The following is a 16682-nucleotide window of genomic DNA, read 5'->3' as shown; positions in this document are numbered from 1 at the left end:
ACTGTGTGAACTGGTGTTACTGTGTGCACTGGTGTTTCTGTGTGCACTGGTGTTACTGTGTGCACTGGTGTTACTGTGTGCACTGGTGTTACTGTGTGCACTGGTGTTGCTGTGTGCACTGGTGTTACTGTGTGCACCGGTGTTACTGTGTGTACTGGTGTTACTGTGTGTACTGGTGTTGCTGTGTGCACTGGTGTTACTGTGTACTGGTGTTACTGTGTGTACTGTTGTTACTGTGTGTAGTGGTGTTACTGTGTGTACTGGTGTTACTGTGTACACTGGTGTTACTGTGTACTGGTGTTACTGTGTGTACTGGTGTTACTGTGTGTACTGGTGTTACTGTGTACTGGTGTTACTGTGTGCACTGGTGTTACTGTGTGTACTGGTGTTACTGTATACACTGGTGATACTGTGTACTGGTGTTACTGTGTGCACTGGTGTTACTGTGTACTGGTGTTACTGTGTGCACAGGTGTTACTGTGTGCACTGGTGTTACTGTGTACTGGTGTTACTGTGTGTACTGGTGTTACTGTGTGCACTGGTGATACTGTGTACTGGTGTTACTGTGTGCACTGGTGTTACTGTGTGCACTGGTGTTACTGTATGCACTGGTGTTACTGTGTGCACTGGTGTTACTGTGTGTACTGGTGTTATTGTGTACTGGTGTTACTGTGTGCACTGGTGCTACTATGTGCACTGGTGTTACTGTGTGCACTGGTGTTACTGTGTGTACTGGTGTTACTGTGTGCACTGGTGTTACTGTGTACTGGTGTTACTATGTGTACTGGTGTTACTGTGTACACTGGTGATACTGTGTGCACTGGTGTTACTGTGTGCACTGGTGTTACTGTGTGCCCTGGTGTTACTGTGTGTACTGGTGATACTGTGTGCAGTGGTGTTAATGTGTGAACTGGTGTTACTGTGTGCAGTGGTGTTACTGTATGCACTGGTGTTACTGTGTGAACTGGTGTTACTGTGTGCACTGGTGTTACTGTGTGCACTAGTGTTACTGTGTGTACTGGTGTTACTGTGTACTGGTGTTACTGTGTGCACCGGTGTTACTGTGTGCACTAGTGTTACTGTGTGTACTGGTGTTACTGTGTACTGGTGTTTCTGTGTGCACTGGTGTTACTGTGTGCACTAGTGTTACTGTGTGTACTGGTGTTACTGTGTACTTGTGTTACTGTGTGCACTGGTGTTACTGTGTGCACTAGTGTTACTGTGTGTACTGGTGTTACTGTGTGTACTGGTGTTACTGTGTGTACTGGTGTCACTGTGTGCACTGGTGTTACTGTGTGTACTGGTGTTACTGTGTGTACTGGTGTTACTGTGTGCACTGGTGTTACTGTGTGCACTAGTGTTACTGTGTGTACTGGTGTTACTGTGTGTACTGGTGTTACTGTGTGTACTGGTGTCACTGTGTGCACTGGTGTTACTGTGTGTACTGGTGTTACTGTGTGTACTGGTGTTACTGTGTGAACTGGTGTCACTGTGTGCACTGGTGTCACTGTGTGTACTGGTGTCACTGTGTGTACTGGTGTTACTGTGTGCACTGGTGTCGCTGTGTGCACTGGTTACTATGTGTACTGGTGTCACTGTGTGCACTGGTGTCACTGTGTGTACTGGTGTCACTGTGTGTACTGGTGTTACTGTGTGCACTGGTGTGGTGGTGTCCTGGTTGTGTCTGCTGACGTACCTCAGCAGCATGTGTTGCACCATCTTGCACCAGTCTCTGGCGTGCAGGACCTCCACTTGATGGACTCTGCTGTTGCAGGATGGTGAGGACTGGTTCATGAGTCGTCTTAATCCGGCAGAGGGCTTTTTCAAGTTCCGTTTGCTTTTGCAATATTTGGAGGACGGTTGGATGAGGTTGTATCATGCGGTCTAATATTGCTTTGCCACAAACGGGAGTGACAACCTCCTGGGAGTCAGGATGGGGGTCAACTAGTGGGGCAGCGGCAGTGTGGGTAGCTGGAGTGCCTGGAGGGGTAGCCAGATGGGAGACAGTGGAGGGGTCTGGTTCATTGGCAGGGGTTTGGGGGGTTGGGTGGTGGTGTGACACCGTGGGTAGAGATTGAGGTGTGGGTGCGTGGGTTCCCGGGAGGGGGAAGAGGTAACATTTAATTTGAAATGCTGAAAGGAAAACTTCCAATTAAGGTCTGGGGAAAAAATATATATAAGAATAGTCTGTAGTGCACTTCTTACTGCTGGAAAAACGTATTTCATACTTAATAAATAATAAATAATAATAATAATAATAATAATAAATAATTTTTTATTCAGGAAAAGTACATACATACATAGTTGATTTACAAACATAATGTTGGATTTATAAATAGAGCTAGTACATACAATACCTAAAGCCACGAATACGCATAGCGTTTCGGGCAAGGTGTGGAGGAAAAAAACACTAAGACTAAAACGTAATAGTAATTGGGATTAGGTATAAATTGTGTTAAAAAATAAATAAAAAATAAAAAAGGGGGGGGCATAGCAGAAATCAGCAATTTTACAAGTTGGATAACAAACAGCATTGTTTAACAAAAGCAAGACATGGGTTGATGTTAAGGGGGTAAGGTAGGTTACATGGAGTTAATTAAGTACCACTTGGTTTTACTCTTAAACTGGTTGAGAGAGATACAGCCTTTAACATGATTGCGGAGACCATGCCACATTCTGGGTCCCTTAATTTGTAGAGCATTTCTAGTTTGGTTAAGTCGCACTCTTGGAATATCAAATAGGTATTTGTTTCTGGTGTGATGCCTATGAGTTATGTTACAATCTTCTAGGAAGCTTCTAACGTCAGGATTGACATTGCAGTTCAGAGTTTTAAATATACAGAGTACGCATGAGAGGATGCGCAGTGACTTAATATCTAACATATTCAAAGATTTGAGTAAGGGTACCGAGTGGTGTTTGGGGCCAAAGTTAGATATTGTTCTAATAGCAGCTGTGTGTTGAATATTTAGAGGACGTAAATAATTTTGTGTAGTAGAACCCCAAGCACAAATACATTGAGATAAGGATAGATGAGAGAGTAATAGAGCGTCACCAGGGCAGGGCGAGGTACATAATATCTGATATAAGAAAGAATGCCAACAGTTTTAGATTTTTTTATATATATTTAGAATGTGCCCCTGGAAATTCAGCTTGTTACCGATGAGAACACCAAGAAATTTTCCATCTACTTTGTTATTAATTTGGATATTGTTTATTCTTACATTAATTTGATTTGAGGATTTATTGCCAAACAAAATATAGAAAGTTTTGTCAATGTTAAGGGCGAGTTTGTTGGCAGTTAGCCAAAGATGGACTTTATTTAGTTCTGTGTTCATTGTGACATTAAGAGCAAGAGGGTCAGGACTGGAGAAAATGAAATTTGTGTCGTCAGCAAATAGAATTGATTTAGGGTGTTGAGAGGCATTTGGAAGGTTATTAATGTAGATGAGAAAGAGGAGAGGGCCAAGTATGCTGCCCTGAGGAACACCCATGGATATGGGTAGGGTGGAAGAAATGGAATTATTCATAGAAACATACTGGAGCCTGTCAGTAAGGTAAGACTGAAGATATTGGAGGGCGTGACCTCTGACTCCATAATGATGTAATTTAAGAAGAAGGTTTTGGTGGTTGACAGTGTCAAAAGCCTTACGCAGGTCAACAAATAACCCAACAGGGAACTCATTTTTATCAAGAGTTGCATGTATCAAGTTAATCATACTAATAAGTGCATCGTTAGTGTTTTTTTTGTGTCTGAAGCCATATTGGCATGAGCTAAGTATATTGTGTTTGGCTAGATAAGAGTAGAGCTGCTTGTAAATTAGTTTTTCAAAAATTTTTGACAAGTTTGGCAGAAATGATATTAGTCTGAAGTTGTTGACATCGGTGAGATCACCTCATTTATGGATTGGGGGGTTACTCACGCTTTTTTAGAATTCCTGGAAAGATTTCGATTTCAATTGATTTGTTGTACAGCAATGCAATGGCAGGAGCTAAAAATCTGGAGGCTTTTTTTGTAAATTAGAGTTGGTATCTCAGCAAAAGCACTAGGCTTAGTTTTAAGGGAAAGGATTATCTCATTAACATCAGTGGAATTAGCAGGCGTTAGGTACAGAGACTGTGGATAGTTACCTGTAAGGAAGTCATGAACATTAGTACGGGAGGATGGAATATCATTAGCCATGGATGACCCAATAGACAGAAGAACCTATTGAATTCAATAGCAGTATCAGAGGCTGAAAGCACACCATCATTATTGGACTGCACTGGATCAGAATGAACTTGGAACCACTTGGAATATTACTAATGCACAATGGAATCTTGTTCCACAAAACACCACAATTAAGCTGTGAGTGTGGAGTGGGCAGCCACCTCCTCTGCTATCAAGTTCACTGAAGGTAGCGATGTACAACACGCCTCACATTACCCATCATCCAATTCCCTATGTTGCACGTAACGGAGCCTTCAAAGATACCATCTCCCAGGATTTTGCAACAAACTGGAAAACGTCATGCTCACCTTTGCACTATGGGCCAATTAAAAACAAATGGGAAACTTGGAAACATGTCCGATATAAAAGCAGAGAAGTAAGTAAGTAAGTAATTATCAAAAGAAGGCACCAAACCGGGAAGGCTATGTAGCACCATCAAATACGCAAAATAATCAGAGGGCGCTAAATATCACCAAGGATGCCAATACGAGAACAAAAACGCATAAGGCGAACGATATCAAAAGTATCCGAGTCACCAAGAATTCTATCGAGGGACAGGTGACCGCGAGGGGCGGTCGGAAAGCAAGACACACGCTCGTCCTGGAAGTCAGGACATTCAAGAAGGACATGCACGACCGTAAGAGGGACAATGCAACTAGGACAATAAGGAGCAGGGCGGTGCTCCATCAAGTGACCATGGGTTAAGCGAGTATGGGCAACACGCAACCTCGCCAGAGCTGTTTCCCACCGCCGGTTACGGTGGAAGGAGGACTGCCACGAGGAAACACAACATTTAAGAGTACGTAGCTTGTTACCAGTAACAGACAACCAAGAAGCTTGCCAACGGGTAAGGACTGAGGAATGGATAACCGGGTAAAAGTCGGAATACTGAATGCCTTTACGAGAGATGGGACAAGAGCGAACAGCTTCCTTGGCGGCAGCATCCGCACGTTCATTTAAAGACACACCAATATGGCTGGGAACCCAACAAAACTCAACCGACTTAAATTTACTGTGAACGAGAAACAGCCAATGCTGGATCTCGACAACTACTGGATGAACCTGATTAAAGGACCCGAGAGCCTTGAGGGCACTACGAGAGTCAACAACAACTACAAAGGAAGACTGACAACGAGAAAGCAGGAGACGAAGAGCATGGAGAATAGCATAAAGTTCCGCTGTAAAGATGCTAGTCTCCTGAGGCAAGCGACACATATAAGTGCGATCAGGAAAAACAACAGAGTAGTATTATAGACTGTGGGTTGGTTGGTGTTGTCGTCGTTGATCCTTCTCTACGGACAACCCAACCCACAACTCGGTAGAGTGCTTATACTAGGAGATCACCCTTGGCGCTTCTGGCTCTTGGAGAGGGGCTCAACGTCACACGTTTAGGGGGATGCGGCTCCAACACTTAGCCTCGTTGTCACGTGCACACACCCACTCGAGCCGCTGTGACTCCCCACTCTCTCCTTAGGTGATATGATCTCCTCAATCCCCTTTTTGACTTATTAGTATTACCTTTTACCCTGTCCACGGCAGTGGTTCTTGGTTCTTTCTCTCTCTCTCTCCTTCTTTACTACCTCCTGGGAAGCCTCACTAGGACAAGGGCAAACACCAGCAAATTGGGATACATTTACTGGACAAAGCACATACACGATACATACACACATATAATAATAATGAATCCTATACTCTATAATATCACAATCAGGTTGCACTCCAACACCATCAGAACTCTATTATCAGCTTATCAAGTGGTATCCTATCTCCTGGTTCACCACCTGATACTATCAACCTCCTCAAGTTGATCAAGTCTACATACGCTGTTGCACTATCAGCAAGATAATGTATATATAGAAAACCAGCATTTGAATGCAATAACATATATCAGTATAAATGTTCATTGATACACAACAATGATTAATCGATCAATATCAGTCCTAGAACGCATACATCTGTAGGTAATCCAGGATACGACTGTAACTCTAAACTTCAGTATAAAAAAACTCCTTGACATAAGAATGCCAGCAGTCACTCACCTCTCACTGCGTCTTGCACGCTAATGACAACCAAACACTATCAACTCCCTATAAGTAATCCACCAGAACTTCCCCTTCCACCTCTGGAAGTTCACTACCCTAATATCCTTAGGTTCTTCCGGGCTTCACTACCAGGATCCTCTGCAGCTCCTCCAGGCTGCTATCATGAAGTTTCCTTGAGCAACTACGGTGCTTCACCCTTCTGCTAGGGTCCTCCACAGCTCTCTTGGCTGCTACACCATGAAGTTTCCCCGAGCAACTATGGTGCTTCTCCACCTCTACAGAAGCACGTGACACTCCTCTTCACTGCTGCTTCTCCTCACAGCTCGAGGTCCTCTGCTCCACTACCTTGGAGTCTCATCAGCTACTTCATCTGCTGGCTTCGAAGTTCTCAGCAACTTCTTCCCCAAAGAACAAACCTGCAACCCATCGACACTCCAATAAAATGTTCCCCTTTAACACATAAACAAAATATATTCACACAATATGTTTGCCTCAAACCTCTATCTGTGCTCTACATACAGTGAGAGTGGACTCCCCCGTTTTGGGCGGGTCCATACTCCACCTCGCCTGGCGGTGGTCCTCACTCGCTGGGAGGGTCTTCCTCCGTCAGGAGCCGGGCTCCCTCAGTCGTCCGTCAGAGCTCAGAGGGGACGGACGTCGCTCCGTGCTCCTCCCTCTTCACTCTCCTATTTCAGGCTTTCTGCCTTATTAAAACATGTCTAATTTATAAATAAACATTGCTACTGTCGCTGGGCACACGACCAACTACAAGCAATCACTATGAACTGGCGTATATCGTGCTTACCACAGATTAACTGATCGAGGGCGCTTTCCCTCTGACGGCGTCTGGTCAGGGCGCTCCACACAGCCTACGAAAATGCCTCTGAGCAGCTTATTAAACTCTCCTCGCCGTCCAAGACTTGACACCACAACGTTCTCAGCTCAATTCCACAGCTGGCACGTCTGCACACTTCTCTTCTCTTAGAGATATATCAAAAGGGGTTCCCTTCTGGCGGGAGCTCAAACGGAGCGCGGCTTCCCCCTGCGATGTCTGGCACTCAAGTGAGGTCAAGGTCCTCCGGAAGCGAGCCTCACGCCTCCAGCAAAACGTCCACATCTCCTTGCCAGTCATTTATCTGTTTTCTTCTTCATTGCCCATAATCTCAAACTGTTATACATATCCAAGCAACTATTTTACATATGCGTTATCACCTCAATATTTGCTAGACCTTCTAATCAGGTCAGGCTTGATGAATAACTCTCAAGGAGGGAGACTCGTTTCTCCTGCAGGCTGAGATCATAACAGTAGCCATTACCGTCCGCTGACTTAGACCCATCGGTGAAGACAGAAACAGAGCGGGAGTGAGAAGAAAAGTACTCGAGGAAAAGGCGTTTTAGAACCGTAGGAGGGGTAAAAGCTTTTGTGATACGGGTCAAGGATGTACAAAACCGCGGAAGAGGGACCCTCCATGGGGGCAAAGAAGGAACAACACGAGGAGAAACATCAGAAATACGAACGGAAAGAGAATCCTGCAGGCGAGATAACCGGACAGAAAGAGGGAGGTGGTGAAGAGGAACAGGAACCGCAGGAGGGGTAAAAGTTAAAGCACGACAGAGGCGAGAGGAAGGATGTTGCAAGGACCGCGCAAGATAGCGAAGACAGTAGCGATCACGGCGGTCCTGGAGAGACAGGAAGCCAGTGTCAACATACAAGCTAAGGATGGGAGTCGAACGAAAGGCACCAGAACTGAGGCGCAACCCAGTATGGTGCAAAGCATCAAGACGGCGAAGAGTAGAAGGAGAAGCAGACGAGTAAGCAGGGCAACCATAATCGTGCTTAGACAGGACGAGAGAGGAACGTAAAGCAAGGAGAGTGCGCCTATCTGCCCCCCAAGAAGTATGGGACAAGACCCGAAGGAGGGTAAGGGCCTTACAGCACTCAACACGGAGGTAAGAGATATGGGGAGACCAAGACAAACGAGTGTCAAGGAATAACCCCAAAAGCTTCGCGGAATCTTTGTATTCAAGGGGATGACCATAAAGTGACAAAGAGGGACGAAGAACAACCCGTTTCCGCGTAAAAGTCATGGCACAAGTCTTAGAAGTAGAGAACTTGAAGCCATGATCTGTGGCCCAAGACGACACGGCATCAATTGCAAGTTGAAGCCGGCGTTGAAGGAGAGGCGAATCATCACCCTGACACCAAAGGGTAAGATCATCGACATAGAGAGCGGAGAAGACACCAGAAGAAAGAGAGGAAAGAAGACATTGAGGGCAACCAGAAAAAGAGTAGTGCTCAGAACACTACCCTGGGGCACACTTTTGTATTGCTGAAAAGAGGGAGAGAGAGCGGTACCAAGGCGAACCCGAAAGGAACGACGAGAGAGGAAGCTGCGGAGAAAGAGAGGGAGATGACCACGAAGGCCAAAAGAATGAAGTTGAGATAGGATATGATAACGCCAAGTGGTGTCGTAAGCCTTTTCCAGGTCAAAAAGGACGGCAACAACGGAGGTCTTCGCAGCAAAAGCAGTACGAATATAGACCTCCAAGTTCACCAGGACATCAGTCGTGCTGCGGCACTTGCGGAAACCAAATTGTGAAGGGGAGAGGAGGTGATGGTGTTCCAGGAACCACATCAGACGAACGTTAACCATACGTTCAAAGAGTTTGCAGACACAACTTGTGAGAGCAATAGGGCGAAAGTCCTTAGGGGAAGTACCCAGAGACCCCGGTTTGCGAACAGGGAGGACAACGGCATCGAGCCAGCCCTCAGGGACTGACGACGACTCCCAGATCCAATTATACAGACTCAGTAAATACTGAGACGTGCTCGGAGGGAGATGGAGAAGCATCTCATAATGAATACCATCGGAGCCCGCCGCCGTAGAACCGCAGAGGGCCAGGGCAGAACGAAGTTCAGAGAGAGAGAAGGGATCATTATAGGGAAGCTGAAGATGAGTGCAGAAATCTAAAGGACGAGACTCAAGGACAGGTTTACGAAGAAGGAAAGATTGGGGAAGATGAAGACCAGAGCTAACAGAAGAAAAGTGGGAACCCAGTTCGGAAGCGACCTGCAACGGGTCCGCCACAAGAGTATCATGGAGGTGAAGAACCGGTGAAACATCGGGAACGAACCTACCCGCTATCTTGCGGATATGCTTCCAGATCTGGGCCAGAGGGGTTTCGGACGTAATTGTTGAGACATAAGATGGCCAACAATCACGTTTAGCCGTACGGATGGCCCTACGGGCCACCGCACTCGCTTTCCGAAAGAAAAGAAAAGAATCGGTCGTCTGCCTACGGCGGTGCCTCTTCCAGGCTGCACGCTTACAGCGGACAGCCCGAGCACAGTCCGCATTCCACCAGGGAACGCACTTCCGTGGTCCCCGAGAGGAAGAGCGAGGAATAGAGCGGAGGGCAGGGTTGAAGACAGTGTCCTGAAAAAGGAGGAGAGCGCGAGAGAGAGGCAGAAGGGAGAGGTCAGAGAGAGCAGCACTGAGGGTAAATAGGGTCCAGTCTGCCTTAGCAAACTGCCACCTAGGGAAAGAGAGGGAAGGGCGAAAAGAGAAAAAGGAAACAAGGATGGGGAAATGATCACTTCCATGGAGGTCATCAAGAACCTGCCACGTGAAATCTAAGTAAAGAGAAGAAGAGCAGAGAGAAAGATCAAGACAAGAAAGGGTGCGAGTCCGAGAGTCCAAATGAGTGGGCTCACCAGAATTCAGAAGAGACAGGGAAGAAGAGAGGAGAAACGGCTCAAGGAGGCGACCCCGGGTATTCGTCAGAACGTCACCCCAAAGAGAATGACGACAATTGAAGTCACCCAGCAGGAGCACAGGCTCCGGCAAGGAGTCTAGGTGGTGTTTCAAATCAGGAAGAGAGAGCAGAACACTCGGGGGGAGATAAATGGAACAAACTGTGTACCATTTCCCCACAAAGATACGAGCAGCAGAACAATGGAGAGGCGAAGGAAAAAGCAAAGGAACAAAGGGAACATCAGCACGAATCAAGAGAGCAGAAGAATTAGAAGCCCCAGCAATGGCTGGGGGGGGGGGGGGAGAGAGAGGAATAGCCACGAAAACGACCAGGACGAGCACCAAGCATTGGCTCCTGGAGACAGACACAAAGGGGTGAAAACCGCGAAATCAGAAATTGGAGTTCGAGGAAATTGGCGTAATAACCTCGAACGTTCCATTGAAGAAAGGACAACGACGAGAAGAGAAAGGACAAAAACAGAGAACAAGGTAGAAACAAAGGCGAAAGAGCGACAGAGCACGTTAAAGAATATCAGGGTCAGCAAAGTCAGGGTTAGGGGGCATGGGTAAACTGAGCAAAGACGGAGGGAAGGAAACGGGAGAACAGATCAGAGGAGGGCGGGCGGGGTCCGGAGGAGGAGGAGGAGGAGGAAGAAGAGGAGGAGGCAACGGAGAGGAGCAGTCAAGGACAGCAGCAGGAAGAGGGGGAGTAGAAAGAGGGGAGCGCACCCCAGCAAGAGCAGCAACCGAAAGGGAAGCAGGGGCCAAAGAAACCTCCATAGCAGGAACAGGGGGCGTAATCACTGAAACGGGAGGGGAAGGAGCAACAGAGCCAGAAGTAGGAGCTGAGGAAGAAAGCGAAGCCTTCTTACCCGCCGGGGAAGAGGAAGGAGAGGAGCCAGGCTTACGCTTCTGACTTAAAGAGACCGGTGTCCCAGCAACTACGTACTGGGCAACGGATTCCAGTGTCTCAACAGGAGAAGCCGAACGAGAGCACACACGACGGCCGTTAGGAGAGCGATGGCCCGCCCGCACCGACAGGCGGTGGGGAGAGCCGATAGATGGCGGAAAAGGATGGGAAGGAGGATCGGCGGGGGACGAGGAAGAAGACACAGGAGACACGACAGACCGGGTAGAAGGAAGGGGAACCCCAGACAGAGGACCAGGAGAAGGATCCTTCGGGAGAGAACCCAAAGGAACAAAGGAGGGGGCAGTGGGCGCATCAGGGTCCAAGGCCCGGAAACGGTTGTGGGCCTGAGGAAGGTGGGAAGGACGAGGAGAAGAAGAGCGCAACACGCGAGCATAAGAGATGTTAGCATAAGGCTAACCTGGCGTCTCGCCTCAGGAAAAGATAAACGCTCCCGGTGCTTCAAGTTGAGGACGGCTGCCTCAAGCTTGTAATGGACACACGCACGGGAGAAGGTAGGATGGGCCTCACCGCAGTTGAGGCAACGAGCCTGGGGAGAAGTGCACTCCGACTTAGAGTGACCTTCGCCATCACACAAAGGACAGAGAGAGACAGTCCCGGAGCAGCGGAGGGCACCATGCCCAAACCTCCAGCACTTGTTGCAGAGCCGAGGAGAAGGAATGTACTCCTGGACAGAGCACCTGGCACCAGCAAGAATGACAGAGGGTGGAAGGGTCCTACCATCAAAGGTAATCTTCACAACCCGGAGGGGTTGACGACGACTACCACGAGGGGGACGAGTAAACGTGTCCACCTGGAGAATAGAATGGCCCTGGGCAGCAAGGATATGTTGAATATCGTCGTGGCAGTCGCGCAGGTCCCGAACACCGGTCGCAACATGGGGCGGGAGCAAAATAGTGCTAACACTGGCATTCAACTGAGCGTTCTTCGAGACCCTAACAGGGGTCTCGCCAAGGCAGGATAAGGCAGCCAAGCGGGAAGCAGCATCCTGAGAAGGAGCAGCAACGACACGTGTACCGAGACGAGTGGGGTTGAAAGTAATGGAGGCATCCACGGAATCAACGAGATGTCGATGGAGGGAGAAATCGTCAGGAGGCGCAGAATCAAGAGGGAGGAGATCAAAATATTTGGCCCACGAAGCGGGACCAAACAAGGCTTGATAGGTAGCAGAACTGGAAGGAATCGAGCGAGGGCGGCCGTGACGAGGACGGCGGTGAGAACCCCCAGAGAGAGAGGGGTTAAAAGGCGCAGTAGTTACAACTAGAGAGGAATTATGCTGTCATAATAATGACAGCATTACACCAAAGATAGTATAATGCTCCTATTATAACACCAGAGATGGAATAATGCTCCCCATATAACACATGTGGTTATAATAATGCCTGCATAACACCAGGGATGATATAATACTCCCTGAATGACACCAGGAGTAGTATAATGCTCCCTGTATAACATGATGGATGGTACAATGTTACCCGTATAACACAGGTGTGGTCATAATAATGCCTTCATTACACCAAGGATCCCTGTATAACACCAGGGATAGTATAATGCTCCCTGCATGACATCCAGGGATCGTATAATGCTCCCATTATCATACCAGGGATAGCATTAGGCTCCCCATATAACACATGTGTAGTCATAATAATGCCTTCATAACACCAGGGATGGTATAATGCTCCCCGTATAACAAAAAAGGATGGTATAATGCTCCTCATATATCATGGTCATAATAATGTCTGTATAACACCAAAGATGGTAGAAAGCTCGCCATATAACACAAGGGATGGTATAATGCTCCCTGTATAACACCAGGGATGGTATAATGCTCCCATTATAACACCAGGGATAGCATTAGGCTCCCCATATAACACATGTGTAGTCATAATAATGCCTACATAACACCAGGAATATTATAATGCTGCCTGTGTAACGCCAGGGATGATATAATGCTGCCTGTGTAACACCAGGGATGATATAATGCTCCCCGAATAACACATTAGTGGTAATAATAATGCCGACATAACACCAGGAATGATATATAATTATTTATATAACAGCGGAGAGTAAACTATATCTGGACCATTAGCAATAGAACCCAAGTACCTGCATGTTGACGAGTCCGCTGTGTATTATCTGCGTCACACCAGTGAAGGCGTATAGTAACCTTGTCAACACGTGTACAGACAATGTGTATTATCTGCGTCACACCAGTGAAGGCGTATAGTAACCTTGTCAACACGTGTACAGACAATGTGTATTATCTGCGTCACACCAGTGAAGGCGTATAGTAACCTTGTCAACACGTGTACAGACAATGTCTGTTGCAGCCGCGATGACACTATATTACATGGTCCGAACACATGCGGAGCCCACTAACATCTATTTGACATGAATGAAGACTTATAACACTTATGAAAATTATAAGTCTAACAAGACTTATAACGAGAGTATGCAACCACATGTGCACAATCCTAGTAATAATATTCTGATGTTTATATAACAACCTGTGCACCTCAATTAATGGGTTTGAAAGTTTTAATCCCAATGACAACTATATGATACCAATAAGAACTTAATAATACATATTCATCAACCCTGACTGATTTTTTTTTTTACCAGATTGGGGCCTTCCTAAATCACATGCACCCGTTCCTTCAGCGCCAGCAGCTCAACTACTCCATCTACTTTGTCGAGCAGGAAGGTTAGTGATGCTAATATTTCCTTGTTGAGGGCTTCTATCCCGGAGGGAGCCGGTCGGCTGAGCGGACAGCATACTGGACTTGTGATCCTGTGGTCCCGGGTTCGATCCCGGGCGCCGGCGATAAACAATGGGCAGAGTTTCTTTCACCCTATGCCCTGTTTACCTAGCAGTAAAATAGGTACCTGGGTGTTAGTCAGGTGTCACGGGCTGCTTCCCGGGGGTGGAAGCCTGGTCGAGGACCGGGCCGCGGGGACACTAAAAAGCCCCAAAATCATCTCAAGATAACCTCAAGATCAAGATAACCTCTGACTAGTGCTCTTGCCTCTTAGTTTAATTGGAAGAGGATCTCTCCAAATGTCATATGTGTTTGAGGTTAACTAAAAAAATCTAAATTATTTGAACAATGAACATTTCCATTTTTGTTTATATAGATTTACATTCACGATAACCTTGTTACTGTGATATTTGGGTCAAAGTTTTCAATGAAGGTTTGCTTTATTAACATTATCTTGGTGGCGGATGTAGATGCACAATGTTCACTACTGTGTCACATTCTTCAACTATTTTTTTTACCATTGTAGTCGATGTGGATTTTGCATTTAATGCAGCTGCTCTTGTTGGTTGAATGTTGAGTTTGATGCGCAGGGCTTCAGATGCTTCACAGTCCATTAAGTAATGTAATAGTGGTGCCTCTGCTTCTGTTGCAAAGATAAGACACTCTCTAACTATTGGGTTTATTACCTCCCAGCAGCACTTGTAACCAAGTCTGAGTCTGTGTATGGCTACTGCAATGTCTTTGGATATTTTTTTGCCAGACATGAAAGAGGAGAACCCAGTGGCTTGTTCATTACACATCGCAGTGGATCTTCCTTCCGCTAATTTGGCTCTGTGGCGACTTTTGATAGTTGGGAGTATTTTCTTCTTGATTTTCTCCTTAATCTGTGAGAAACTTGGAGGTATTTTTACCTGTACAACAGGTAGAGCAGTGGCAGTTTTTGCTAGTGAGTCTACATTTTCATTACCAACTATGCCAATGTGACTTGGTATCCAATTTAGGGTGATTGACAGCTGTTTCGGTATCGACACCGTTGTTGGAGTGGGGAGTGGTATTTTCAATGCCATTTATGGGCCTGCACTCCAACTACCAGGTATTAGGTGCGATGTAGTCAACGTCATCTGTTGGTGGTGGTGTGGCGCCGGTGAAAGACTCCTGTTTCATACCTCAGTTAGATGGTGAGGTTGATGATGATGACCTCTGGTGGGTTGCGTACCGATATCAATGCCATCTAGGTTGTGAAAGCAATTACAATTTCAATTCCCCGGTAGAAGGGTGTTATCCTAAGGTCACCCAATATACTGACTGTCTAGTTAATGACGTTTTATGTTCACAGTGGTCACATAAGGAGGCGATTGCGATGAGGAGGACAGTTCACCTTGGGCAGTCCAGAACTCTTGACTTGGTCCTGTGAGAGGACAAAGTGACCGCCGTCGGTAGTAGCAGTGTGTTAGTTGCTGGATTTATGTAGTGTTGTATGGACAGACGTACCCAGGAATTAGCCAAGAAGAGTTACGAGATGACGGTAGTGCATCTGTTGAGAAGTGCTGCTAGTGTATTGCTAGAGACTTCTGCCAGGGTGTTAGCTAACCCTGTACATGATTATTTAAGACCCCTGTCAGCTTGTGGCTGAAGCCCTTTGCCAGTGAATTTCTGGAGAGCAGATGTGGGGTACTAGGGCATTGTGATGATACGATGCGTAGACTGGCTCATGTCGAAGGTGTATTCGCCAGTGATTGCCATTGAGTGTAGACAATGTATATGTGAAGATAGTGGACTCACCAGGGCTTGATGAACACTACGGATCTACTGAGTGTCCTGAGTGAAAGCGACAGTGTAAATGTGTAGTTATAATTAGAGATATATATTGGTGAAGGTGATAATGTATTGGTGAAGGTGTAATTGCGTGTTGTTTATTCCCCCTTTATTCCTTGCACTGTTACTTGCTACCACCAATTCTTGAAAACTTACTATCGACTTTGGGTAGGATCAAGGAGAAGTTATGAGAAACGTTAACAGAAAGAACCCTGTTACTGGCCCCAAGCTGGCTGTAAAAAGACAGTGTGCTTCTTTTCCTAGATGTAGGATTTATGTGATAAGTTGTATATTATCTCTGTGCTGGATGAATAACAATGCCTGAAACGAAGATTTACAGATGGTATGAATGATGGCATCTTGTAAATTATTCTTAATTTCTTAATTTATAGCCTCTGTCAGGGAATATATTTCTGTTTGCAATGTTGAGTACCTACTGTTCATGCTCCAGTAAGTTTCATGGTTCTTAGTGTAACCTGCTGCCCCAGCAGAATCTTTTTTTTTATCAACTGATCCATGTGTGAAGATGTGAGTGGTTGTCGGTCATGAGATGGTTTCCATTTGTTGTTCTATTACTGCTTTGAACCTCTTGGAGTCACAAGCTGATTTTCTAACTGGTAATCCTTCAGTGATTACCTTTAAACTCGGTTTTTCCCATGGAGGAGTTTGCCGAAAATGTTGATATAGGCGATCTTCTCCTTTTTCTCTAATAGTCAGTTTCAAGTCCACTTTCTCAATCTTTCGTTTCAATCTTGACCAGATTTTACGTCCAAGTACTTGTTCTATATTGAAGGTTTCTATGCAGTAATCTGTTTACGCAATCTTTGATTGGCAGTCTGGCGGTGGTTCCACCACGTTTTACTGTTTTGGTGGATATTTTTTGTTTAATTTTGTTTTCTAAGGCTGGCAAGATGGTTTCCATTCTTAGATTCTCTCGCCATGAGAGAATAGGTGCTCGCAGTATTGTTTTGAAGGCATCGTTTTGAGACACTCCAGTTTCTCCCATTGGTTATCACTAAGGGATGTAAGAGCAGGAGCAGCATAGTCAATGAGTGACCTAACTGCTTGAACGTAGTACATTTTGAGTACTGGTAGAGATGCACCATCTCTAAAACTTGTCAGGGAATGCTAAGCTGAGTTTCTGGTTTTGTAACATTGCAGAAGATATTAAATTTC

The 16682-nt window shown here is 46.1% G+C and overlaps 1 protein-coding gene across 1 annotated transcript in view; it reads left to right on the top strand.

The window, feature by feature from the left end:
• Window positions 1-16682, top strand: part of LOC138365926 (beta-1,4-galactosyltransferase 4-like) — a 69465-nt gene that overhangs the window by 39085 nt on the left and 13698 nt on the right. The window contains exon 3 of the mRNA XM_069326639.1: window positions 13555-13636. Within this exon, the coding sequence (XP_069182740.1) occupies window positions 13555-13636 (82 nt within the window). The remainder of the gene's footprint in view (window positions 1-13554; window positions 13637-16682) is intronic.

Source organism: Procambarus clarkii, chromosome 2 (genome assembly GCF_040958095.1).
Source record: "Procambarus clarkii isolate CNS0578487 chromosome 2, FALCON_Pclarkii_2.0, whole genome shotgun sequence".
NCBI lineage: Eukaryota > Metazoa > Arthropoda > Malacostraca > Decapoda > Cambaridae > Procambarus > Procambarus clarkii.
This window is presented reverse-complemented; position numbering and strand designations above follow the sequence as displayed.